We start from the raw sequence: 26,069 nt of genomic DNA, 5'->3' as shown, positions 1-26,069 counted from the left end.
TTTTCTATATGGTCTTGCTAACCGTTTGATAATTCCAAGATTGTAACTATAGTCTAAAGTCTCAATGCATTTTGTCATAGGCAACCATCAATGTAGTATTGCACATGTTGACCTCAACATAGAAAAGTTTACAAATCAAATTTCATGGATCTCATCAAGCTACGTTTAATAGCATAAAAGAGTGTCTTCATTTTTAGTCTGTACAATTGACCCTCGAAAAAGAATGAGATTATTGCATCTCATGGTATTTTTTTTAGATACAGTGTAGAGTGTTTAGCACGAGATGAAGCCTTCGTGCGCATACTAGGTACAACACTAAAATTTTAAAAAAGTCTGAAGACTATACATTCCGTGCCACGGATTTTTCCTTGAATTAGCAATAGCGGACTATATTCACAAGTTGAGTGCACATGCCTTCAAGCCGGCAAATGCTTGTTTCTTCATATTACCAACGAAGATGTTGGTTAAAAAACTGACCATTTGCGGGAAGCAATTGTTGCTCAGGAAACTATAATAAAGTTAAGTGCGAACTGCGAAACCGATTTATCTTTTCAGTTGGATTGAGGATAATTTTCTTAGAGAATGTCGTTCTCCAGGATTCAGTTTTATATTCAAAACAATAATATTTTTTGGAAAATACAAGAGTAATGTTCGGAGATAATTCTCCTAATTCTAAATAAGGTAAACAGGATAATATGCATTCTATTGTGAAACAGCGGTAGAATGACAATCACTTGTAATCATCAGCGGCTTTCCACACCATCCCATGTACTAAAACAAACTACTGATGACTAAATAATGGCAATTTCAGTTACCAGTACCTTCCTGTGACGCAAAAAATGGAGGGGTATTTTCGGGAGATGAAAAAGTAATGAAAATAAATCCACACATAGTTTGTTTCCGTGATGGGAATCTTAAATGGGATATTCTATAATCCAACGGTTCTGTTTTTAAAGCTAGGAGATCCAACTAATATTAATTAATTCTTTGACTTTTGATTAGTCGTGCTGGAGATCATCTCACTGCAGTTGACCGCATCTATATTCTCACTCAACCTTTGATACCTGCTATTGGAAATTTAATTTGTACATTTTTCTATGCCGAGGTGCTGATGTATTACATTAGCCTATGAAATATGAATATGCAGGATGTTTAACTTGGTTTTAATTTACGAATCTGTGGAATATTAAACACTAGCAAGACCCAGCAAAAAGAAATGTCAGGAAATGTCATGGGCATTTCAATCAGGGGAATCTCAAACGAATAGCAAGACCCTAGATCACTTGGGGTTCTTGCAATAGTACTTCGGTGCAGCTTCCAAAATCTATAAGCTCGATCGTCGGTTTGTTTTCCTCAAAAGGCGACCAAACCAAATCAAGGTAAAGTACTATGAACATTAATTTCATTTCATATAGTCTCTTTTTAATATTATCACACAGATTTATACCCAGCCAAAGACTCTAGTTAAGAGGTACCCTATATGATATTGAAGTTACATAAATGCCCTTATGGTAAAACTGTATGAAAACCAAATCAAAAACAATTCTACTCATTTCAACTCTTCTTCTTCCAGTTTCCTATTATCTTTCGATTGTGGAAGAAAAAAAAAATTCCGCTCCAAAGTCAAATGGCCCCAATTAGGTAAGAATCTATCATTTTTGGGGTTTATTTCGCTTTAATTCGGCGAATCGAGAAAAAATAATTCTAGGGTTTTCGGTTATTTATCCAGATTCGGGCGATATTCATGCTCCTTTACTTCCGAATGTAGTCGTGTTCTTCATTTCTCAAGAACATCGACAGTATTCGGGAGAAATATTTGATGGTTATCGGCCGAATATTGTTGGTCATATCTTCCTGGATACAAACTGGTAATAATCGGTAGTTTAATGAATTTTTTGTCTCCCGAATATATTTAAGTAGACACACAGTATTCGGAAGTACACTCACTACCGAATATATATATATATTGAAAAATCTCAAAATTTCGGATATAGGAAAAATCCCATTTTGTGGCCAGTATTTATTCGGAAAACAATATAATGTTATATACTTCCGATTATTTCAATTTCAAAATTTGAAAAGTATAAGTTTTTCCCAAATTCTGATTTTTAGGCCATCGTACATTCGGGACTTTACAAAACAATTATCCTCCGAATATAGCAAGTTCAAAACAAACCACGCCTTGGCTCTAGGTGGTTCCAAGGGCCAATATAGAATGTTAGACAGCCCATATTCGGAAGTTTGGGTAACTAATTATACTTCCGATTATTTCAATTTCAAAATTTGAAAAGTATAAGTTTTTCCCAAATTCTGATTTTTGGGCCATCGTACATTCGGGACTTTACAAAACAATTATCCTCCGAATATAGCAAGTTCAAAACAAACCACGCCTTGGCTCTAAGTGGTTCCAAGGGCCAATATAGAATGTTAGACAGCCCATATTCGGAAGTTTGGGTAACTAATTATACTTCCGATTATTTCAATTTCAAAATTTGAAAAGTATAAGTTTTTCCCAAATTCTGATTTTTGGGCCATCGTACATTCGGAACTTTACAAAACAATTATCCTCCGAATATAGCAAGTTCAAAACAAACCACGCCTTGGCTCTAGGTGGTTCCAAGGGCCAATATAGAATGTTAGACAGCCCATATTCGGAAGTTTGGGTAACTAATTATACTTCCGATTATTTCAATTTCAAAATTTGAAAAGTATAAGTTTTTCCCAAATTCTGATTTTTGGGCCATCGTACATTCGGAACTTTACAAAACAATTATCCTCCGAATAATATAGTCGTGTTTAGAAATACCAACTTAATCGGTAGATAAGAATTTAAGTTTTCCACGAATGTCTTATTCGGAGGTAATACGTGTATCGTTAACAACCGATTGTAGTGCACCAATGATACGAAACCTCAACGGCCATATTTTCAGAAACCTCAACGGCCATATTTTCAAAAATTAGATCCGTTGGAACTCTAATCTATATAAGGAGGGTAACCCCTCTCAGTTATTATTGAGTAACAAATCTGAATGAAAAACCTTTTCAATGGCAAGTCCATCATCAATCGACAACATACTTCGAAGATGCAAGCGAACAACTACATCAATTGCAGCAAGGGAAGAAGAAATACAAAAAGGAACAAACAACCCAAAAAAATTAAACCATCGTTAGTGGCAACGGAGGAGGAGGAAGAGGAAATCAAGGCTAAGAAGCGAGGTCAAGAACAATTCCATCATAGAGAAAGATTAAAACAAGTTGAGGAAGAGACCGAATGGATAAAAAATTATTACATTGTGAAAGATCTACCCAAAGAACAGCAGGACGATCGTATATTTTGGATTAACGTTTCATTGGGTCCTTTTGTTGGTAAGTACAAGAAGCCACGCCACAATTATGAACCATCCCATGTTTCTTCAAGGGTGCACCATGTTATAAAATTGTGCACCGAGTACAACCGTATTCTTGCTAGGCACAGAGACGACAGGTTTGCGGCACAAGATGCTTATTCCAAGTGGAGAGGAGAGTCGTTTCTACATTTCGAAGCCGCGTTGATTGTTGCATCTCGGACTGGGAAAAAAAATAACATGTGATGTTTGAGTGCTGTAAATTCAAATTTTTAATATTAATCGGCGGTTTGATAAAATATGGAATTCCCGAATATGATTAATCGTATTGAAGTGTTATAATACTGTTGTTCCGATTACATAGTTTCAAAAAAAATTATAATCGTGCCTCGAAAAAAAACGATCAAACATCGTCATCATCCGAGGGGATCAATTCGAGTAACTCAGCGGGAAAGTTGTTGTCCATAACACGATCCCAATCAACCATGTTGGACTCATATTGTTTCACCCAATCCTTGCAATGGTTCATCGGGAAGTAATCGTGCCACTTACTCAACGGAGGTAACGGACAATCTTTCTTTACTCTTAAACCGATAAAATGCATTTCATTCACAAATGCCATTACGATTCTTCTATCTTTAACCGACTCGTCGCAAGCCGTTCTTGTGGGTGCAAACGTCATGCTAAGTCCATACATAGGAGGAACGAAGAAATGTACCACGCAATTCAAAACGTCCGCTAGGAGATATCCAAATTTAGGCATTGTCATCCAATACTTGGATCCGATTGTCTTCAATCCCTTTCGACACTTCACACGCGCAACTAAGTCTTTGAACTCTTGTTCTTTGTCGTATCTATCTCCTCGCCTCATCATCTCCATATAAAAACCCTTGTCCTTCACTAGTTGTACCGCCATCTTATTTCTTAAATATTGGCATTGGGTGACATCTTCGATATCCGCCTCTCTAAAGTAACCCATTTGTTCCGTAGCAACGTGAAACCCACAATTTCCATCCCCATCAACCTCGTCGGTCGACAAAACAAATGGAATGATAAGTGGAGGGAGTTGTTCCAAATACTCTTTGTATATTGTATATGTGGATCGATTTGGTCTTCCATTAAGATCTCTAGGGCAACGAAGAGTACCTTTGTCCTCTTTTATAGTAAGAATTTCCATTGGTTGGGTTTGTTGCGAGGCGTTCATTTGCTCAACAACTTCTTCGACAACATTGGGTTGACTTACTTGAGAAGGCTCTGTAGAGATCTTTGGCCTTACTTGTCGGGTGGTTGGTCCACTTTGATCATTTCTTGGACGACCTCTTTTCTTAGGTTCCGGCTCATCTTCAAATTCGGCTTCCGAACACTCGTGCCTAGACAATATTCTTTTATTAGACAAATACTCCTTCAACTCTTTTCTTTGGATGGTCCTCGACACTTCGGTGTTCGGCCTACCGGTGTTCTTTTGCTTAATAGGTTCATCAACCTCCCTTAAACAAGGGTGAAGGGCTTCCTCCAAATTATGCATCAATATTTGCTTTTTGGTGCCGTTTGATGTAGCGTAACGCTCGGCTATTCGTGCATACAATTCCGACTCGAAGAAAGACGGACCATCAACTACCGGGGTGTTCGGAGTGAAATTTAATTGCTTCCAAAATGGGTGAATATCATCGATGTCAATCACTTCAACATACCTACCCAACTTATGACGACATGGGAGTCCAATACCTATCATATCCTTGCAAACACAAACCGTATTCTCGTCATCATAAGTTTTATATAACTTCAATTGTTTCATCATGCGATTTATTGCCCATCTTGAAACTTTATGAACAACTCCCCTTAGAAGCAATTTTTCCTTAATATGTTCCATCGGGAATTGGTGTACACTAAATTGCATACATTTCCTAATCTTTACGAGATCACGATTGGTGAATTCATGGATTGCTTCTTGGATCGACACAACTCCATTTTGACTACCAATTAGTATTTTCTTTAGTCGACCATGAGACCCCTCCGCAATGCTTGTCGCCTCGTTCTTGAAGTTACGATATTCATATGTCCATGCAAACACAAACCTCTCCTTAATCGTTAACCATTGTGTTTTACAATACTCATGGTTTTGGGTAGTCCGTGCTGTATTCATCCTCAAATTTCTTCAAGTTACATTCGTAAATTTCCTCGGTCATCGACCAAACGATTTTGTCCCATGCTTTCATGAACATTTTTCAAATTATTCCATCCTCCTTCCACTTTTCTTCAAATAGCCTATCCTCTTCCTTATGTTCTTCCAAGGTTAATTTACTAATGCGCTCATCCTCTTCCTTTGACCTCTTGGTACCCTTCCTTGGTCTTTTAGCTTGGAAATGATGATGGCAATTGGTTTTGAGATTGCATTGAATGTGCCACGTACATTGCAAGTTTTGGGCTTCCGGAAACACTACCGCTATTGCATGCATTAAGGCTTGATCGTTATCCGTTACAATAACCCTTGGAAAATTATCACCGTTATAAATGGACCTCAACGTCTCCAACATCCAAATGAAACTCACATTGTTTCATGATCCATTAAACCCCATGCAATCGTAAACGTGTTTTTGTCCGAAGTATGGCAAGCAATGTTCAACAACGGCATGTTATACTTGTTTGTCTTATAAGTAGCATCTATCAACAAAATTTGATGAAAGCATTGAGCCAATTGGATCATTTCGGGATGTGCCAAGAAAATACGAACCACTATACCATCCTTTTCTTCCCCTCAAGGTGTAGCCTGTAACTCCGCTAACCACTCCGATTGTTGCATGACCGTTCTACCATCCCAATCAGTCCTTTTGATCGTAGCTAGGGCCGACTTAATTGTAGACAAAGAAGACAAGTTGTCGGGATCGTCCGCCTTTATTTTACTTAAGATCGCACTCGCTTTTTGGATCCGCATAGACCTCACCGTCTGCATTTGATGTGGTTTTAACTTGGCAACCATTACATGTCCAATTAAATCCAACGGATCATCATGGTTGTGACAACCGTTATCAACTTTATACATTTTATACTCTTTACCTTTAATACCATCGGGCTTATAGAAGACAATCTTAAATGGGCATCCTATCTTCTTGGTATTGCTTCGGTATTTCCTATTCGTCTTCCGTATGTACTTACTATTTTTCCCTCGTGACTCTTTCGCGTCCCACCTCGCTCACAAATCATTTCAAATCGAGTGTCACTAACATGATTATTTTGAACTACCACGCACATGTTATCTTTTGCCTTGTTCATAAGCCATTCCTTTGCCTCCTTCTTACTTCCAAATGTCTAAACGTGCATAAAACAAAACAAACCTAATAAGCATAACCATTTAACATATAAATTTTGAAAAAAAGAAAAAAGTAGTAATGAGTATACCAAATCGTTTGCATAGTATAGGGAAGTGTCGGGCCTCAAATAGAAGTCATCAACAAACTCTTCAACGGCCTGCATATGAAAGCAACAAATTATTATACAATAATCGGAGGTTATTAAATAAGTCAAACTTCCGAATATTCTATATTCGGAATCCTATCGGTTACCCAAAACACCCGATCTATGCAAATGAATGTACACAGTTTACTGAGTGAAAAAAATGATATATTCGGAGGTAATTAAATAAGTCAAACTTCCGAATACTTTATATTCGGAATCCTATCGGTTACCCAAAACACCCGATTTATGCAAATGAATGTACACAGTTTACTGAGTGCAAAAAATGATATAATCGGAAGCTAAAATATATAGTAAAATAGCCGAATATAAATAACCGGGAGATAACTTTAATCGATAAACATCCGATTTTCAAGTTTTCGGAAATTTTATTTTGAGGCCACTGTTATATTCGGCAGTCAAATAATGTTAAACTATTACCGATTGTAAAGGATAAGAATACTGAGTTTTGAAATTTTCTGAGGAATTCGTTTTTGGGGCCATTCGGAGGTAAATAACTCTACATAACTACCGAATGTAGATATTTTTGGAAAACCAGTTTGGGGTTTTTCTCATATTCGGCAGTAAACTAGTATCTTGTAACTACCGAATATACATATTTGGTACTCAGTGTGTTATATTCGTAAGTTTAATCTAGAAATTATCTACCGAATCTGGGTAGTTCATGGCATTCAATGCATGCAATAATCGGTTTTTCTTGTTTACAAAAGCACACAAACGCATGCAAATCGAGTATTTGAGTTTCTTAACATAATACCTGTGTTTTACATGCATCGTTAGCTTCAATATCATGCGATTCTCCATTTTCTTCCATGAAAGGGTCGTATATGTTTTCCTCTCCACAAAAGTTTGGATCATTCAACATATACCCCAAATCGTCTTCTCTAAACGGTCGTGAACCCTCAACATTTTGTTCTTCGTCATGATTCTCACCTTCTTCTTCGTATCCATCCATTTTTGTAGTGATAAAATGCGTTTTCTCTTTTTTTCCTTCACCTTCTTCTCTATAACTCTAACAACTCAAAAATTAAAAAGAAATGGAAAAAATGAAACACAAATCATTCTAATACTGCACCGACTATAATCGGAAGTATGGGAACGATTTTGGCTTCCGATTGCATTCGGAGGGTAACAATGTTATCATATCCTCCGAATATATAAGGGTAATTTCGCCATTACGAATTACGCGAGATAAGGGCTGGCTACATTTTCCCTTTGGGTGACCTTTTTTGTTTTATTGTTGGCCCCTAAATCCTTTTGAGTGGCCCCTAAAAACGCCAGGTTAATTATCTCAGTGACTTATGTTATTAGAAAGGTCTACTCAGATATTAGATGCTCTTTTGATTTCTGGCTTGCATGATGACAGTATCTACCGTACACATTCTCATTTCTGTCTTTTGGTAAATCCTAGGCTAAGAAGCTCCCAGCATAGCTATAAACAACAAACTCGGTCGTATCATACTGAGACTATCAGGCCATCCCATCCATGGAGGCGAAACAAGAAGAAAGCTCCCAAGAGGTGAGCTCTCAAAATCGGTTACAGCTAACAACTATCAAGTTTGACATTTTGTTATTGATATGGTCAATGAATATCTTTAAGAAACCTTTTGTGTTTAGTCGTCCACCTCGCTCATTTACTATTTTGCTGAAAATAGTTTCAATACTTTGTTTCGTCGTGCATGCAGCATCTGGCGAATGAGGTTAAGAAGTTGCTGTCTCCTTCACCAGTGGGAGGTTCTCACCTTTTCTATTCCCCTATGATTTGCTACATCTCTTGATTATTTATTTATTTTGTTGTGTTTTTTAAATTCCATGGTCTTAAAAATGGGTTTAACGGTTTAACCTATGAAATGTAAAGAATGGTACCAAATTACTGTTTTGTGCTTAGCTAATATAGGATTTTGGGTTTCGAATTTCCGGTTTTGGTTTGGTGTTTATGTACTTTATAGAGATCAATCTGAGTGCCATATGGATTTAGCTATATTGAATGTTGTGTGGTGGTGCAGATGTTCACAGTGACTTTTAAAATTTAGCTTAATGTTTGTTTCTTTTGAATTACAGTCGAGGTTCCTCTATCTTCAAAATTCACTTGGGTAATTAAGAACTTCTCTAAGTTGAAAACTAAAAAACATTACTGTGATGTTTTCACCATTGGTGGTTATAAATGGTGCGTCCACTTTTCTCCTCTTATGAATATTTAATTGATTACGTTTCTATCTTTATTATTTCATGTCGTTCCTTCTTAATGGTTACTACTGTCTGTCAATAGGTGTATGCTGATTTTTCCAAAGGGAAACAGTATAGACCAATTATCGATGTACCTTAATGTTGCAAATCCGGCTACTTTGCCGTATGGGTGGAGTAAGTATGCGCAATTCTGTTTGACAATCGTCAATCAAATCCGTGACAAGTATACAGTGAGAAAAGGTATCATTTTTGTTGCTTATTCATGTATTTTGTTTAAAGTTTTTTGTAGCTGTAGCAATAATTTGGAAAGGTTGGGTATTGGGTGTAAGTTTACATATCGAGTATAAGTTTAATTAGTACATGAGGTTGTTCTCTTTTTTTCACCTTGGTAATCTAATGCTAACTTCAGCCCTTCTGCATTCTGCAGATGCAGTACATCAATTTACTGTAGGAGAACCTGATTGGGGTTTTACATCATTCATGCCTCTTAGTGAACTCTATGATCCTGGTAAAGGATATCTCGTAAATGATACTTGTATTATTGAAGCAGAGGTTTTTCCTGGTTACACCGCTTGTTCAAAGTTAATGCCAAACCCTATACCAGCAACACATTCAGGTGAAACAGTGTCCTTGCCCTGTTGGAAGTTAAACCAAGATACGGTAATTGAGTTCTAGAGAGTTCTAGAAGAGTTCTATTTAGAGTTTGTTTTATGTTAGGAAAGTGCCTTTGTTTAGAGTTTTATCTTTGTTAGGAGTGATTGTGTGAGATTATTAGTAGGCTGTTAAGCCATGAGAAAATGTACACCAAACTGATTATCAATGTAGTCTTTTATTTGCTTCCGCGTGTCCTCTCTTCTCTCTTGCTCGATCTTACATTTGGTATTAGAGCAAGGTAAGAGAAAGGGAGAGGAGAAGGAGAAAAACTTAGAAGTTTTTCGGTGATAAAGAATTTTCGTTTCTTTTAGTTTTTACTGCGATTTTAGGGTTTCAAAAGTTAAAAAAAAAAAAAAAAAAGAGAATTGTTTGAAGACTTGCCGTGTTGCTGTGAAAGCAAAGTCTTTCAAATTGAAGCTGTGTCTGGTTTTGAAGAAGGTGTACTTCGTAGTTTTTTGTGCTGCACATCCAAAGTTTGTCTTGGTCGAGAAGAATAAAGCAAGGAGGTGCTTCCGATTGTGTGATTGAATATTCTGAATATTGAACATGGGATTGCATCCATTAATGGTGTGACGTTGCTAATTATTAGGGTTTCAAGATGACCTAAAATCAGCTGAGAAAGACCTTGTAACTCCCATTGTTGATAGTTCTGGGTTGTTAAACCGTGTTGCTGCGCTGCTGTGAAGGCTTGTCAAATCGTGTTTCTGTGTTGGTGTGTGTCATCACCAGATTCCAGAGTTTAAGAAAAAGCTTAAAAAAGGTATGTTGCTGCTGCTCCGTGAAGAAGGCGCAAGGTATGCTGTTGTTCCGAGATCTGGTGCCTGTCAAGATGTGTCCATGTGGGTCTTTGCAAAGGAACGAGAAGAGAAGTTTATTAAAAGTTTGAAGCTTTACGTGAAGAAAAGAGTTGTTGCTGGTCAGGAGATCAAAGAGTTGCGAGCTTTACTGCTGCTGTCTTTGACGAAGAGATGGAGGAGAATGCAAAAGAAGTTGTTGCTATCAAAGTTTTCTGATGCCGAAAAAAGTTTGAGCTTGAGATGCTGATGTTCATAGAGATTTTGACGTGTGGAGTTCGCTGCAGTTGCTCGAGATAAGTCGAGATGGTTATGCTGTTGATGGTTTCCAGCGATTTTTGTAGAAGCTTGAGTTTAAAAAAAGACGGAAGTTGTCTGTGATCATTGGCAGATGGCTAGGAACATGACAGTTCAGTTTGTGTCAAAGTTTCAGCCCAGATTAGAAGAAAGAGAGACCTGATGTTGTTCTGATAGAGTTGAATTCAGAGACAGTAAGGAAGAGTTGCTGCCATTGATATTGCAGAGAAGGTTTAATGATGAAGACTTGGAAAGACTACACGTATGGTTCTTATAAAAAAGAGAGTTGCTGCTGTTTTTAAGAGGGTTTGATGCAGCTAATTATGTTGTTTTTGTTTGGTGCTGCCATGGAAGTTCAGAAGAAGGAAGTCAAGGGAACAGTTGCTCGTGCTACTACTCGTGGCTGTGTGCATAGTTTGGCAATAGCTAAGACGAGATATAGAAGTCAAGATAAATAAGGAAGTTTGGTACGACAGTTGGAGATTTGGGGTCACAATCCAAAGATCAGGTGAGAGCTGGTACTTTGCTGGTGGTAAAAAAAAAAAACAAAGGATGTTACAGTTTGTGAGTTAGTGTGACAAAAGGATGTCACAGTTTTGTATTACAGAAAAATTGTTACAGTGGAGTTGTAACAGATTAACAGAAGTGTGACAAAATAATGGTCACAGTTTGTGACAGCAGATAACAATAAAAACGAGTGATGTTTTCTGTCAGAGAAGTTTCAGATAGCAGATTTGATGTTTGTTGAGGTGTTGAGTTTTTGGGTAAGTGGTTAATGTGGAACAAGGTAAAAGAAAGCAATACTAGATTGCTATAAGCAAGAAGAGAAGAGAATTCAAGCAAAAAGAGAAAGATAAGTTTTGTGTTTAATAATTTGATTGAGTAATAGATATGTCTTACAAGACTTAATCTAGCCTTTATATAGGCTTTAAGAATAACTAAACTAGAAAACAGAAAACTAAAAGGAAATCTAAAAGAATCCTAAAAATAAGAAAGACTGAAACTAGGAAACCATGGAAGCCAAACCTCTAAGCGGAATCTTATGGAATTGTAGTATGCCCTGCATCAGTCCCCCCTTCTAGAGTAAAGCTCGTCCTCGAGTTGTCCAAACAAACCAGAAGTTCATTGTCACCATGAAACGTAAAAATCTCTTGAACATTAAATGTGTTGGAGATATTCCAATCATTTGGTAGATCAATAACATAAGCATTATCATTGATCTTCTTTAAAACCTTGAAAGGACCATATTTCTTCATCTTGGTTTTGTTATTAGTACCCACTGGAAATCTCTTTTTTCTTAGATGTATCATCACGAGCTCCCCTTCCTTGAAGGTTTTAAACCTCTTGTGTTTATCAGCATCCTCTTTATATTTAGAATTGGACTTCTCCAGTTTAGATTTTACTTCATTATGTAATTAAGTTGCTTTGTCTACAAAAGAGTCGGATGCAGTGTTTGTACTCTGTGTGGTGGGTAAGGCTACCAAATCAAGAGTATGATTAGGTACTTTAGAGTACACAACCTCAAATGGAGTTTTCCCAGTAGAACGATTCACAGAAGTGTTGAAAGCGAATTCCATATGTGGTAATAACACATCCCACTGCTTACTATTATCCAGGCACTTAGCTCTAATCAAATTCCCAAGTGATCTATTAACAACCTCAGTCTGTCCATCAGTTTGCGGATGTGAAGTTGTGCTGAATTGTAAAACTGTGCCTAAGCGCATCCATAAAATTTTCCAGAAATAACTCAAAAATTTGGTATCTCTGTCAGAAGTGATAGATTTTGGAACCCCATGCAATATTACTACTTCTTTAAAGAACAAAGAAGCAACATTAGAAGCGTCAGTTGATTTCTTACAAGCTACGAAGTGAGCCATTTTAGAGTAACGATCAACTACGACCATAACAGAATCATTACCTCTAGCAGTACGAGGTAAACCAAGTATAAAATCCATACTTATATCAACCCAAGGTGCATCAGGAACTGGTAAAGGAGTATACAACCCGGTATTTTGAATTGTACCCTTTGCTCTCTGACAGACCATGCATTTTTGTACGAACTTTTGTACATCACGTTTCAAAGATGGCCAGAAATATCTTTCTTCAATCAGGGCAATGGTTTTATCTCTCCCAAAATGACCACCAAGACCACTGCCATGTAATTCTCGCATAATATGTAAACGTAAAGACCCTTGAGGAATACATAATCGATTCCCTTTAAAAAGAAAACCTTCTTGTATAAGAAAATCATCAACCCCATGAGTTTGAGAACTGCATTGATCCCATAGTTTTCCAAAATCTTCATCTTCTGGATAAATGTCTTTGATATAGTCAAATGCATAACTCTCATTACGAATTGTTGTTAATAGATGACTTCTTCTACTTAAGGCATCAGCAACTTGATTCAATTTGCCACTTTTATGTCTCACGGATAAAGTGTATTTGTTGAGTGTGGAAAGCCATCGATCATGCATTCTGTTAACTTTAGCAGAAGTATTCAAAAACTTCAAAGCATGGTTGTCAGTGTTGACAACAAATTCCCTATGTATAAGATAAGTATGCCACTGCTTAAGAGATTGAACAAGAGCCAATAACTCTAATTCATATGTAGACCATTTCTTTTGTGCATCTGAATTCTTCTCACTGTAATATGCAATTGGATGACCCTCCAGTGATAATACTGCACCAATACCAACAACAGATGCATCACAATCTATTTCAAAAGGCTTGTTGAAATTCGGAAGTGCAAGAATTGGTGTCGTACAAAGCTTTTCTTTAAGAAGAATAAAGCTTTTATCCATTGCTTCCGTCCACTCAAACTTCTCCTTCTTGAGACAGTCAGTCAAAGGTGCAGAAATAGAGCTAAAGTTCTTCACAAATCTTCGATAGAAAGAAGCCAAACCATGAAAACTACGAACATCACGAATAGAAGTAGGAACTGGCCAATCTTCAATTGCTTGAACTTTAGAAGGATCGACATGAATACCATCAGTAGAAATCACATATCCCAAAAATGTTACTGAAGAATCCATGAAGGTACACTTCTTCAAATTAACATATAAAGAGTTGTCAGCAAGAACTTGAAACACTTGTGAAAGATGTTGGAGGTGTTCTGGCTCACTGCGACTAAAAATTAGTATGTCATCAAAATAGACAATAACAAATTTACTGAGAAAGGGTTGGAGAACCTGATTCATAAGTCGCATAAAAGTACTAGGTGCATTAGATAACCCAAATGGCATGACCAGCCATTCATATAAACCTTCACGTGTCTTGAATGCTGTTTTCCACTCATCTCCACCTCGAATGCGTATTTGGTGGTAACCACTGCGTAAATCCAACTTAGTAAAAATAATAGATCCCGACAGTAAATCAATCATATCATCAATACGCGGTATCGGAAATCTATAAGGAATGGTGATGCGATTTAATACTCTGCAATCGATACACATCCTCCATCCATTGTCTTTTTTACTAACCAAGAAGGCAGGACTGGCACAAGGACTGTTGATAGGTCGTATCAAACCCTTTGTAAGCAAATCATTTACCTGTACCTGTAATATCTCATGCTCAGCAGGACTCAAGCGATAGTGTGTTTGGTTTGATAAAGAGGCTTCAGGAATAAAATCGATGCAGTGTTGAATATTCCGTAAAGGAGGTAATGCAGTTGGTAGTTCATCTGGAAATAAAACATTATATTGAAATAATAAGGGCTTCACCTTTGCAGGCAACTCAATCATAGGCTTAGAATCTTCATGGGAATGTAAAGAATGTTGTGGGTCCAAAGAACGAATAACAGTGGCTACGACAGCATCAGTCTGCGCACAAGAGTTTGAAGTGGAATTGGATGGACTAAGAACCTTGGTTTTCCCATTATGAACAAAAGTGTAAGTATTCTCGAATCCATTGTGAACCGCGTGAAGATCGTATTGCCAAGGTCTGCCAAGAAGAAGATGGGTTGCCATCATATTAATGACATCACATAGAACTGTGTCTTCATAACCCTCAAAAGAGAATGACACATAACACTGAAGAGTAATCTTCTGTGTGCTAGAGGCATTAACCCATCCTACAGTGTAAGGTTCTGGATGAGAAGTTACTGGTAGTTCAAGCTTCTTAACTACGTGATCAGCAATATAATTATCCACACTGCCACTATCAATTATCATCTTGCAGATTTTACCCCCAATATAACATCTGGATTTAAAGATACTGTGTCTCTGAGACTTGCATTGTTGAGTAAGAAATAATGGACGAATCATCCCAACAAACTCATCGTCATCACCAGGTGAGTCTTCATCTTCGAACTCATTAAGCGCACCAGTGACTTCATTAATGAACTGAGGTTCACCAATCAAAGCATTGAATTTCTAACAATCACTAGACGTGTGCCCCGATTGCTGGCATTTATTGCACTTATCTCCACGAAATTTTGCATAAGTATTAGTAGTTCTCTGTTGCGGTGGAAATTGTTGTTGCCTGTTATGAAACCGATTCCTTGTAGTAGGAGGAGTTGGTTGCAGAGAGTGAGACTGCTGACCCGGCTGAAGATCAACTGGATTGGCTAAGATAGGTGTAGCCAGAGGTGGAGTATAAGGCACAATATGGCTAGGTTGTCGATGTGAATGGCTAACATCATCATAAGGAGGCCTGGGAATAGTCAAAACAGTATCTGGAGAAAAGTTTTGAGATGAATTGGTACCCCTGGAATTATTTTGATAACGCCCTTGTCTGGATGGATAAGTCCTAGAAAAACGAAGAAGGCGATTTTCTATCTTAATAGCTTGCTGCACCGCTTCGACCATAGTAAAAACTGAATGAGTCATACCATTTTGTATTAATCTATTCAGCCCCTCAATGAAACTTGCAACTAACTGTTCTTCAGATTCTTTGAGTTGATTTCGTGCCACCAAATTATAAAAATCGGACACATATTCTTCAACAGTGCGTGCCCCCTGCTGAATGTTCTGCAATTTCATGAAAAGTTGCTGCATAAAGTCTCTAGGTAAGAACTTATCCCTGATCAAAGTTTTCATACGTGTCCAAGTACGTATTTTCGGTTTGTTAGCGTTTCTACAATCATCACAGATCTTATCCCACCAGGTTGCAGCTCCTCCTTTGAGCTTGTAAGTCACAAGTTTGACCTTAGAATCTTCAGGGACTTCCATAAATTCAAAAAAAGCTTCTACCTCAAAGAACCAATCAGTTAGTTCTTCAATACGAAAATTTCCAGAGAAGTTGGGAATATCAGCTTTTAGCTTATATTCGGGTAAAGAACTGTAAGGGTTGTGACCAGTTTTTAAACGTCGTTCTTCAATCCAATTCTTCTCTAGATCGTTCTCACGTTCATCTTCATCATCACTGTCGAGTGTAGGAGAAACTAGCTTCTTCTTTGAATGACCTATGAAGTATGAACCCTTCATACGGTTTCTTAATTTTTAAAGTACGCAATACATCTTTAGGTACTTCATCATTCTGTAAAAACTGAAGTGTATCGTTTTTAGTTTTGTCTTCTAAGTCTACAAGCTCAGGCATATCCAAATCTATATTTATGTGTTTTGCAACCTTGAAAAGCTGATTCTGCATTGCTTCAAGCTTGTTATCTCTTAACCTTAATTTTTCCTCCATGGACTTCTCAAGAGTTTCAATAATGTTTTTTGGCAAAATCTCGGTATGAGATTTGATGAGAGCTTCGATTGCTGCTAGAGTAACTGGTTGAGCAGTCATTTTTTTTTTTTTTTTTTTTTTTGTGTACTTGGAATGAAAAGGTGTTGCGGAAGCGGAGTAAAGGATCAAGTGATAGGATGAAAAACCTAAAACTAAGCGGTTGATACCAACTAATGTGGAACAAGGTAAAAGAAAGCAATACTAGATTGCTATAAGCAAGAAGAGAAGAGAATTCAAGCAAGAAGAGAAAGATAAGTTTTGTGTTTAATAATTTGATTGAGTAATAGATAGATCTTACAAGACTTAATCTAGCCTTTATATAGGCTTGAAGAATAACTAAACTAGAAAACAGAAAACTAAAAGGAAATCTAAAAGAATCCTAAAAATAAGAAAGACTGAAACTAGGAAATCATGGAAGCCAAACCTCTAAGCGGAATCTTCTGGAATTGTAGTATGCCCTGCATCAGTGGTTGATTCTAAGGTTTAAGTCATTGATTCGAAAAAGACGAACGGATCAGAGTTGGTATTGTAGTCAGAGGATTGGTACAGTTTGATGGATCAAAGCTAGTATTGCAGTCAGGACTAGTACAGTTTGATTAAGGTGATCGAATTCAGAAGCTCATAATGACAAGGAATGATTGGATGGTTAAGTTTGAGCTTAAGGGAGGATGGTATCGTATTAAGCTCAAACATGGAGATTGAAGAGTTTGTGACAGAAACTTGGAAATCTCACAGAGTGTGGCAGACTTTGTGTTAGTTATTGCTTGTGGCAGAAGCAAAACAAAAGAAAGATTGTGAAGGTTTCGCAACAATAGCGTGACTGGAACAAGGGAAAAAGAAACAACATTGAGGTTGTGAACAACATTGGTGATGAGAGAGTGTTGAGAAGAGACGTCACAATGTGTGATCGTGAGAAGTGAAGCAATCAGTGTGGGGATTTGGATAAGAGTTGTGTGAAGCAATCCCAGTGGGGATTTGTCTAGTGAAGTTAAGAAATTCCAGTGTGGAATTTGAAGAGTTGAGTGGAAATCCTGCGAGTGAAGTGGGTAAACAAAAGTGTAGTCTTTTATTTGCTTCCGCGTGTGCTCTCCTCTCTCTTGCTCAATCTTACATTTCCCAAGAATTCAAGAGCGGGTCAATTGTTTGAAGATGGAATCCATGGCCTAATTGATGAGATATATGAAAACATTGGAGGCTTCAGTATTCTGAAAGCACAAGCACCACTGTATAAACTGATCTGGTTAAAATATGGTCATATTGCTTCAACCAAGGTTCTTTTGGCCTCTTATGATGCTCAAGTACTAATTGTTGCTGATATTATGAAATCCATTATAGAAATGCATCAATCCTGTCTAAATGAGCTGTCTACCGAAATAGTTAACACATGGGAGGAGAAAATAAAGATGGCTGAAAGTCTTGATTTCCATGTCGAGTGGCTTCGTAAGCGCCGCGAGGAGGTGAAAAAGGAACTCCATGAAACGCAACATCTTGAAGTTGAATTTGAGGATCTGAGTCAATCTTTAGCGGATGCACAAGCGAGGGTGACCACAGCAGATAATGAAGGAAGTTAGTGGTGGAGCTGCTTGCAGCTAAGGATGAGTCAGTGAAGGCACAAGAGAACAAGGCCGCTTTAGAGAGTGCAATTAGACCTGTACTGGCAAACCTGGAAATGTGCCTAGGGAAAGGTAAGAACCTACTGTTTGATGGGTTTCTTTAGTGGTGAATATTGTGAATGCCTTTTGCATTAGTAATCAACTTTTAAGTCTCTTTGGTTTCTGCTCTGTTTTACACTGTAGTACTTCTTGAGTTCTCGTACGAACTTCTTTTGTTTAAAACTTATTTTGTGCTCATCTAAATCACGTTTGTTCATATAACAATTGGATTATGTTTTTCGCATCTAAGAAAACAAAGGGGAAAAAAAAGAAATCTGCTCAGATCTAGCGTATCTGGAGGTAAAGTTTTTTTTAGGTTTTGGGAATGAGCTAGAGAGGATCAGGTGGTAATAAACTTGATCATTGTATCCATGGTGCCGAAATCTAATATTAATCAAAACGATATATTAAAGAGATTAGATGGAAAAAATGTAAAACAGTAGGACCAGATAATGTTTCGAGACACCAATCATATTATAGCCCAAAAAAATATCAACCAAATCCACCGAGCATTTTTTCCCATTAAAATCCTTTTAATTGTTCAATCTTGGAGATGGAAAATCGTATAGCTTAATGTAAATCATGTTGATTACGTGTTGTGAAAAAAGATGAGACAGAAAATCTAGCAGAGTAAAAAGAATACGCCACTTTTTATATAAATAGAACACTTGATACCCGAGATATACAAAATTAATTACCTAATCTTAGACGCGAAGGGTATTTTAGTAAATAAATTTGGTTCTACACAAAACTCTTTATTTTATTATAATCTTCTTATGGAAGTGGGGCCAGTCCAATTGGTTGGATTCGGGTAGGGGCCTAGGTCCGGCTTTCGCGTATCAAAAAAAAGATATTCGGTCGGAAAAATATTCGGAGAGGACCGTTTTTCCCCGAGAGGCGGTTCCGGCGATGGGAAGGGATTTCTAGGTTATTGGTTTTATCTGATCAAACCATATCCTTTTGATTTTTTCTTTTCATCTTTGTCTCCTAACCCTTTTCTCCTCCGTTTTGTTGCACTACCGCTTTACCTGTGCTTTTGTTGCATTACTGGATGAAGTTTTCTCCTAGGGATTTAGGGTTTAGGAGTTTCTTCTGATGCCGAGTACAAACAACTCTTTGAACCTTTCAGCATCCGATACTACTGTTACCCCCTTTGTTGATTCTGGGAACAGAGTTGGTCTGTTTCAATGTCCCTTTAAGGGTTTGGATGGGTGTGTTGGTGGGAAAGGGTTACAGAAGGTGTCCCTGTTCAGTCATCTGAAAAATCTCCATTACAAAAGAGAAAGGGGAACTGATAGATGCCGAGAGAGAGTGCGTAAATGTTGTGACGTTTACCAAGCTTGGGAGTCTACACTGCGGCGTCTTGAGAGCTGGCTTTGCACTCATTGCATGCACATTTACGCATCAGGTAAAAAATGCACTCATCTGGAATCGCATAAACTTGCTCTTCTTCCTGCTTCAATTTATGGCATTGCTGCTCCTGTCATCTTTGTTGTCCCGCCTGAAGCTGTAGTTGAGGTTGCTACACCAACCCTGTGTATTGAGTTATTGCACACAGTGTTTCTAGCTCAGATACCCACCATCTCGAGCATTCTAGCTAAGTGTAGATTGCACTTTGCACGAACCTTCAAAGCTGCTTTGCAGAGAGTAGTTTCCATGCCTGGCGAACTAGCATCTTGGATCCAACTTCTTCTTTTTCCTGTTTGCACCCTTCACGGCGCTAAATTTTGTCAGGAAGAGAAAACTAGCACGCGGAAGAAGCTACCGCTTAAGTCTGTTAACCGTGTTCTGCGTCTTTGGACCGAGCCTAGTGGTTGTGTTGTTTTGGTTCAGGAAGTTCTTAATATGAATGACGAGAGGAAGAAGGCGCTCAAAGAAATAAGGAAGCAGGCTAAAAAGGAGAACCAAGAGGCCACCAATCTGCGTTTGTGTAGAGATAAACTCAGAAATGGGTTATATGCAGCCGCAATCCTCACCCTTACCTCTAGTGGAGTCGCACCCAATAATGAGGCCACCTTAGCTGAACTTCGGTGCAAGCATCCCCCTGTTGGTTTGTCGGTGATTCCATCTACTCCACCTTCCAAAACTGCCATGGTAGCTTCGACGGAGTTGGTGTTCGGCAGATTGAAGAGTTTCCCAAAGGGACCTCATGTGGAAGAGATAGATTTCGTGCGCAACACCTCCTCGATGCTCTCAGTGGAGCTGATGTTGTTTTATCAGATGAATTAATCGCATCTATTACGGATGTGGTTAACTTATGGTTGGCAGGATCTTGTCCATCTTCTTTGGGGGATTTTGTGGCTAGTGCTCCTCTCACCCCACTTACCAAGCCTGATGATGGTTAGCGTCCGATTGCAGTGGGAACAATTTGGAGAAGGCTTGTTTCTAAGTGTGTTGCTTCCTTCGTTGGCCAAGAGATGAGATCTTACCTGGGAAATTTCCAGTTTGGAGTTGGTGCTAAATGTGGTGGAGAGGCGGTTTTACATGATGTAAATCGTGTGTTGGAAGAGAAATGGAATTAGGATAATATTTCCGTGTTGTTCGTGGACTTTATAATGCATTCAATATCATCGATAGAACGGCAATGATTGCCGAGGTACGTAATTTGTGTCCCTCTATATCTCGTTGGGTTGAGTTTTGATATGCTTCGCCATCACACCTATACTATATGGATCATGTACTTTCTTCAGCTCAAGGGGTACAACAAGGTGATCCTCTGGGACCTCTTTTATTTTCTCTTACTCTCCACCCTCTAATCTTGAGTATTTCCAAACGATGTGAGCTAGAACTGCAAGCATGGTACCTTGATGATGGTACGGTGATTGGTGACACTTTGATGGTTGCAAAAGCCCTTCAGATCATTCAAGATGAAGGTGCCGCTGGGGGTATTTTTCTGAACATCACAAAAACATAATTATTCTGGCCTTCTCCTGATCCCAGAGCATCCACAGTAGGTGTTTTCCCGCTGGACATTAGTAGGCCAGATAAAGGGGTTAAGCTGCTAAGAGCTTCCATCAGTCTTGATGCCCAATTTAATTCCGATATGGTTGTGAAGAGAGTGCGTAAATCAATGGAACTTATTGATGCAGTTGAGAAACTTATAGATCCACAGTATGAACTTCTTTTACTTAGGAATTGTGATGGAGTTTCACGCCTATACTTTGCTCTCCGAACCACCATGCCGGACTACATGTATGAATCTCAAGATTTGTTTGACTCTCGACTTTATAAGTTTCTGCACCATGTGATTACAGGCGATGGGCCTGGTTTTGGTCCCCTGCAACAGAGGTTTTCCACCTTGCCACCCAGGTTAGGGGGCCTAGGGGTTTATTCGACGCAAGACACCGTGCATTATTGCTATTTGGCATCTTGTTTACAGACCCTTGAACTCCAGTTTGTTATCTTGAGACGCACTGGCATCAGTGGTTTCAGTACCAACCTCATACGAGTTGCGGCTTCCTTCAACTTTGTATATAGTCATGTTTCTTCTATATGCATTGACAGCTCTGCCACTCATTCAACGAAAACCTTGGCAGTTGTTTATTTCGATGCAGTAAAGAAGGACTTGACTACCAATTTCAAGTTGTCTGAATGTGATTCGTTGCTTCGGCAGAGTAATCAAATGAAGCACGCTTTTGATTTTTTAATGGCCATTCCTATTGTTGGCTTAAATCAGAAAATTGGCGCAAGGTAGTTCAGTGCAGTGTTATGTTACAGACTTGGGATTCCCCTTTTTGAGTTGGACAGCATGTGCCCCTTTTGCAAGATAGAAATTGACGTTTTTGGTTATCACGCTGTGCATTGTGCGAATGAGGTAGGTCTAAATTTTAGACATGATCTAGTGCGTGATACAATTGCAGATATATGCTATCGTGCTGGAGTTCCGATACGTAAGGAGGTGGACTTGGGACTTCTTGCTGATAATGGTACTTCTCTGAGACCGACAGACATTCTGGTACATAATTGGGATAATGGTCGTGATTTTTGTTTGGATGTGACGATTGTCTCGCCCTTTGCAGGAGGTCGTACTTCTGAACTGGGACAAGCTCTCAAGGATGTTGTCATTCGTAAGAACACGAAGTATTTGGCAAAATGCACTTCGCAGGGCTATGGGTTTGAGGATTTGGCTTTTACTACTCTCGGTGAGCTTGGGGTTGAAACGATTAATTTCATTAAACGTCTTCGCAATTATATGGCTAACTATGATGCTAATGTGCACGTAGGGGACTTCATTTTTCATAGGCTAAGTGTGGTAGTACAAAAAAGGGTTGGAGCCCAGCTTGTTGCTAGGATCCCGACTAGTTTCTTGTCGGATGAGAATCCTTTTGAATAATTTGTATTTGATTTTTTCTTTAAAATAAAATTGAAAAAAAAAACTATAGCATGTTTTGACTCAAACTCCTTTTGTTTGACTTTCCTTTATGAGACAGAAGAGATGTTATGACTTTCTCATGGAAGGAAAAAATCGTGTATAAGTTTGTTTGGGGCACGCCTAGGCCTTGATATACCATCCCTTCACGTGGACAAATCCTTGTCCCTTCGGAACTCCTCTTTTTATCAAATCTTCCTAACTTGATCCAAACACGTAAAGCCTTTCTTTTTAGAGTGAAAAGCCTCTATAGATATATATTTGGAACCAAAAACCGTGAGCACCTCTTGGCTTGAATCACCTAGGACAGATTCTTTTTTTAAAACTGCTTCCTTGTTGTAACAAAATTATTCCTTTGTAAAACTACTTCCTTGTTCTAACAAAAATTTCAAGATTGATTCTCACATGCTTACTTGAGACTCTAATTAGAGTTTCATCTAAAGAGATAAAGTGTTTGCTTGGAATCACAAGTTATCTTCGCTTAAATTCGAAGCAACCCTCAATCTTGAACACTTATAAATAGAGATGCTCTTTCAACTGGGAAATTCAATCCCTGACACTTTGTGTCCCAGTTGATTGCTAGAGTCGTCCTCTATTGACCTAGGTTTCCTTTAATATATATAATTAGGTCTACGGTTTAAAGATTTCACTTGGGGATTCGTAAACATAGGTCCGACTATCTTTACCATGATACTTCATGTATCCTGATCTTGCTTTTATGTTATCGAGGTTGTTAGAGCATTGCTCGGTTGAACCCGCCAAGCGTTGGTATGTCAAGGTTAGTTATCATATTTTAGTATCAAAACTCATAAGTCGTTTGATTAGATTATTAGGATCAACTTCGTTATGTTAGACTAGGAAGTCTAGAAATGTTGAGACATACAAGTATTACTTTGAAGAATCCGAAGATGTATCGACATCAACGAATATATCATCCTTCCACTTGAGGTTAGTAATACATGACTTGACTTGTTTCCATTTTTATATTGTAAGTTTTCAAGTCGTTTCTGATTGAAAACATAACATGCGAAGTTATATACATGAAACTATAGTATTAGATAGTTGATCATCGTATTATGATCAAAATGTCAAGGAAGAATATATCAATAATTGTGAATGCTTTATATTACGGAGTATAATGCTTATCTTTTGAACTTCATAATTGCAGCATCAATATAATTTTTGTAACTCGTTACTAGATTGTGTAGTGAACATAGGTTTATTTCATTCCTAGAAAACTATGTTTAACTACATGAGTTTAAGGAATTAGACTTAAGAACTTGCTTCGTAGTTCAAAGAAAATAATAGGATTGATGTTCAGGTTTTCAATGAAGATATAAGGTAGGAAGGATCCTAACCTATATAAGGAATCAAGGAAGAACCGATCCTAACTTATGTTGGGATTCAAGGTAGAACCGATCCCTACATATGTTGGGAGTCAAGGTAGAATCAGTATCAATAGGAAAAACTGATTTCCGTATTCACGTACATTTTAGGTTTTGTGTGATTTGGAAATTGGTTTTGCAAAATAGGAAATTTCAATATGTTGACATAATGAGTAATTTTAACAGGTGCTGAAATATTATTTAGGATTTGTGTGATTTGGAAATTGGGTTTGCAAAATAGGAAAGTTCAATATGTTGACATAATGAGTAATTGTTTAAAGATATTCCTTGATACCCATGGTGAGATCCCAAACCGAAATGTTTAAGAATATTTTGAGATTTTCGAATGTATATGTTTTTTGTTTTACCAGCAAACAAAACATATCTCTGGAAAGATATATTAGTTAACGACTAGCTAATATTGAGTTGTCCAAGAGGAACTTCGGTCATACAGTTGGATATTTGTTGGAATTAGACAAAACCGAATTCAGGTATTTTATTGCATATCTTGAGAATATTTTCGGTTATGGAAATTCCTTGATACTAAACTACCTTTGTCTATAAATAATGAAATTTATTTTTCTTACAAACTTATCCTGAGGCAGACACTTCGTTTCGTAGTCACTGATGTAACCGACTAATAGTATTACTTGTACTACTATCTTGGAGAGAAGAGTAACATAATTAGGAGAAATCTCTAACGTCCGCTAGTTTAAAGACTTATTTGGAATCAAGAAGCATATACTAGTACCATTGGTGGGAAACTTAAATCTCCAATGTTATTTTAGTTTACGATTATTGATTTGATTGACTAACGGTTGTTAACTCTTGATTGCACCTAGTCTTTATAGCTCGTTACTTGATTGTGTAGTGAACATAGGTTTGATTTCATGCCTAGAAAACTATATTTAATTACATGAGTATAATGAAGTAGACTTACAGACTTCTTTCTTAGTTGAAATAAATCACTAGGATTGATGGTCCGATTTTCATTGAAGATATAAGATAGGACTGATCCTAACTTATATAGGGAATCAAGGTAGAATTGATCATAACTAATGTTGGGAGTCAATGTCGAACCGATCCTTACCTATATTTGGAGTCAAGGTACAAGCGGTCCCAATAGGCAAAACCGATTTCCTTAGTCGCGTACACTTTAGGGTTTGTGTAGTTTGGAAATTGGGTTTGGAAAATAGGAAAGTTCAAGATGTCGACATATTGAGCAATTTAAACTTGTGCTGAAATCGTATATTTTATTGTGTTAGAGCACTGCTCGGTCGAACTCGCAAGCGTTGCTATCTCAAGCTTATTTTTCAAGTTTAGGTGATCAAAACTATTACTCTTGATTTCTAGTCTACTTATAGCTATGTCTCGGATTAGGATAAAACGTGTAGTTGAGCTTTAGATTCACGACGTTCATCGATTGAAGACGGAGATCTACTGAGGAGATCTTGGAGGAACTTCATCAACACAAGGTATGTGGAGACTAAAACTTATTTATCACTCAGAAGTATATTCTATTCTATCTCCTATTAAGACTAAGTCGTATATCTATATAGACTTTTACATTATACACATTTGATATTTCGAGATGAGTTTAACTCGGTTATCTATTTCTCGAAATATGTGTGGGAATCTTTTTACTTAAGGTACGTTCATCATTATACTTGACGAGTTTAGTTGGAAACAATTTATTTGTTGGAAACTAAATAATGAGTCAAAAGATAATCATGTGAAGAATGCCTTAAAACATTTTACATGACTTGTGTGAGACAGTCATTTGATGTCGACTCGGAATGTTTCGTATCATTCGATCATTTGAAAATTACTTATAAGCTAATAGTTTGTGTGACACAGCTATTGTCATCTTCTAAGGATGTTTCAATGATTAAAATGGGAGTTTAGAAAAATTAACCTTTGTCTGGATATAATACAGTATGCATACTAGTATGCAAACTGTTGTAGTATGATTCAGGTATGGAAACCAAGTTTGCATACCAGTATGCGAACGGTTTTAACTGTTAAAGTCCGGGAACCAAGTATGCATACCATTATGCGAACGGTTCCTGAGTTAGGCCCGGGACGATAGTATGCATATCGGTTTGCAAACTGTCGGACAAGACCAAAGTCCGGAACTTAAGTTTGCGTATCCGTTTGCAAACTAAGTGGTTAAAGTTCTAAAATCGGTTTAGTATGATTTAATACTCATGAACAAATACATAAATAAATTAAGGAATGCAATCTTTGAA

General features: G+C 37.7%; 1 protein-coding gene across 1 annotated transcript; it reads left to right on the top strand.

Moving 5' to 3' along the window:
* Nucleotides 1-8,301: 8,301 nt before the first annotated feature.
* Nucleotides 8,302-10,700, top strand: LOC113306200 (MATH domain and coiled-coil domain-containing protein At3g58270-like). Its single transcript, XM_026555164.1, has 7 exons — nt 8,302-8,334; nt 8,501-8,549; nt 8,877-8,982; nt 9,085-9,176; nt 9,292-9,312; nt 9,430-9,662; nt 10,386-10,700. The coding sequence occupies exons 1-7, from the start codon at nt 8,302-8,304 to the stop codon at nt 10,698-10,700; spliced, it is 849 nt and encodes a 282-aa protein (XP_026410949.1).
* Nucleotides 10,701-26,069: the final 15,369 nt, after the last annotated feature.

Source organism: Papaver somniferum, chromosome 8 (genome assembly GCF_003573695.1).
Source record: "Papaver somniferum cultivar HN1 chromosome 8, ASM357369v1, whole genome shotgun sequence".
NCBI lineage: Eukaryota > Viridiplantae > Streptophyta > Magnoliopsida > Ranunculales > Papaveraceae > Papaver > Papaver somniferum.
This window is presented reverse-complemented; position numbering and strand designations above follow the sequence as displayed.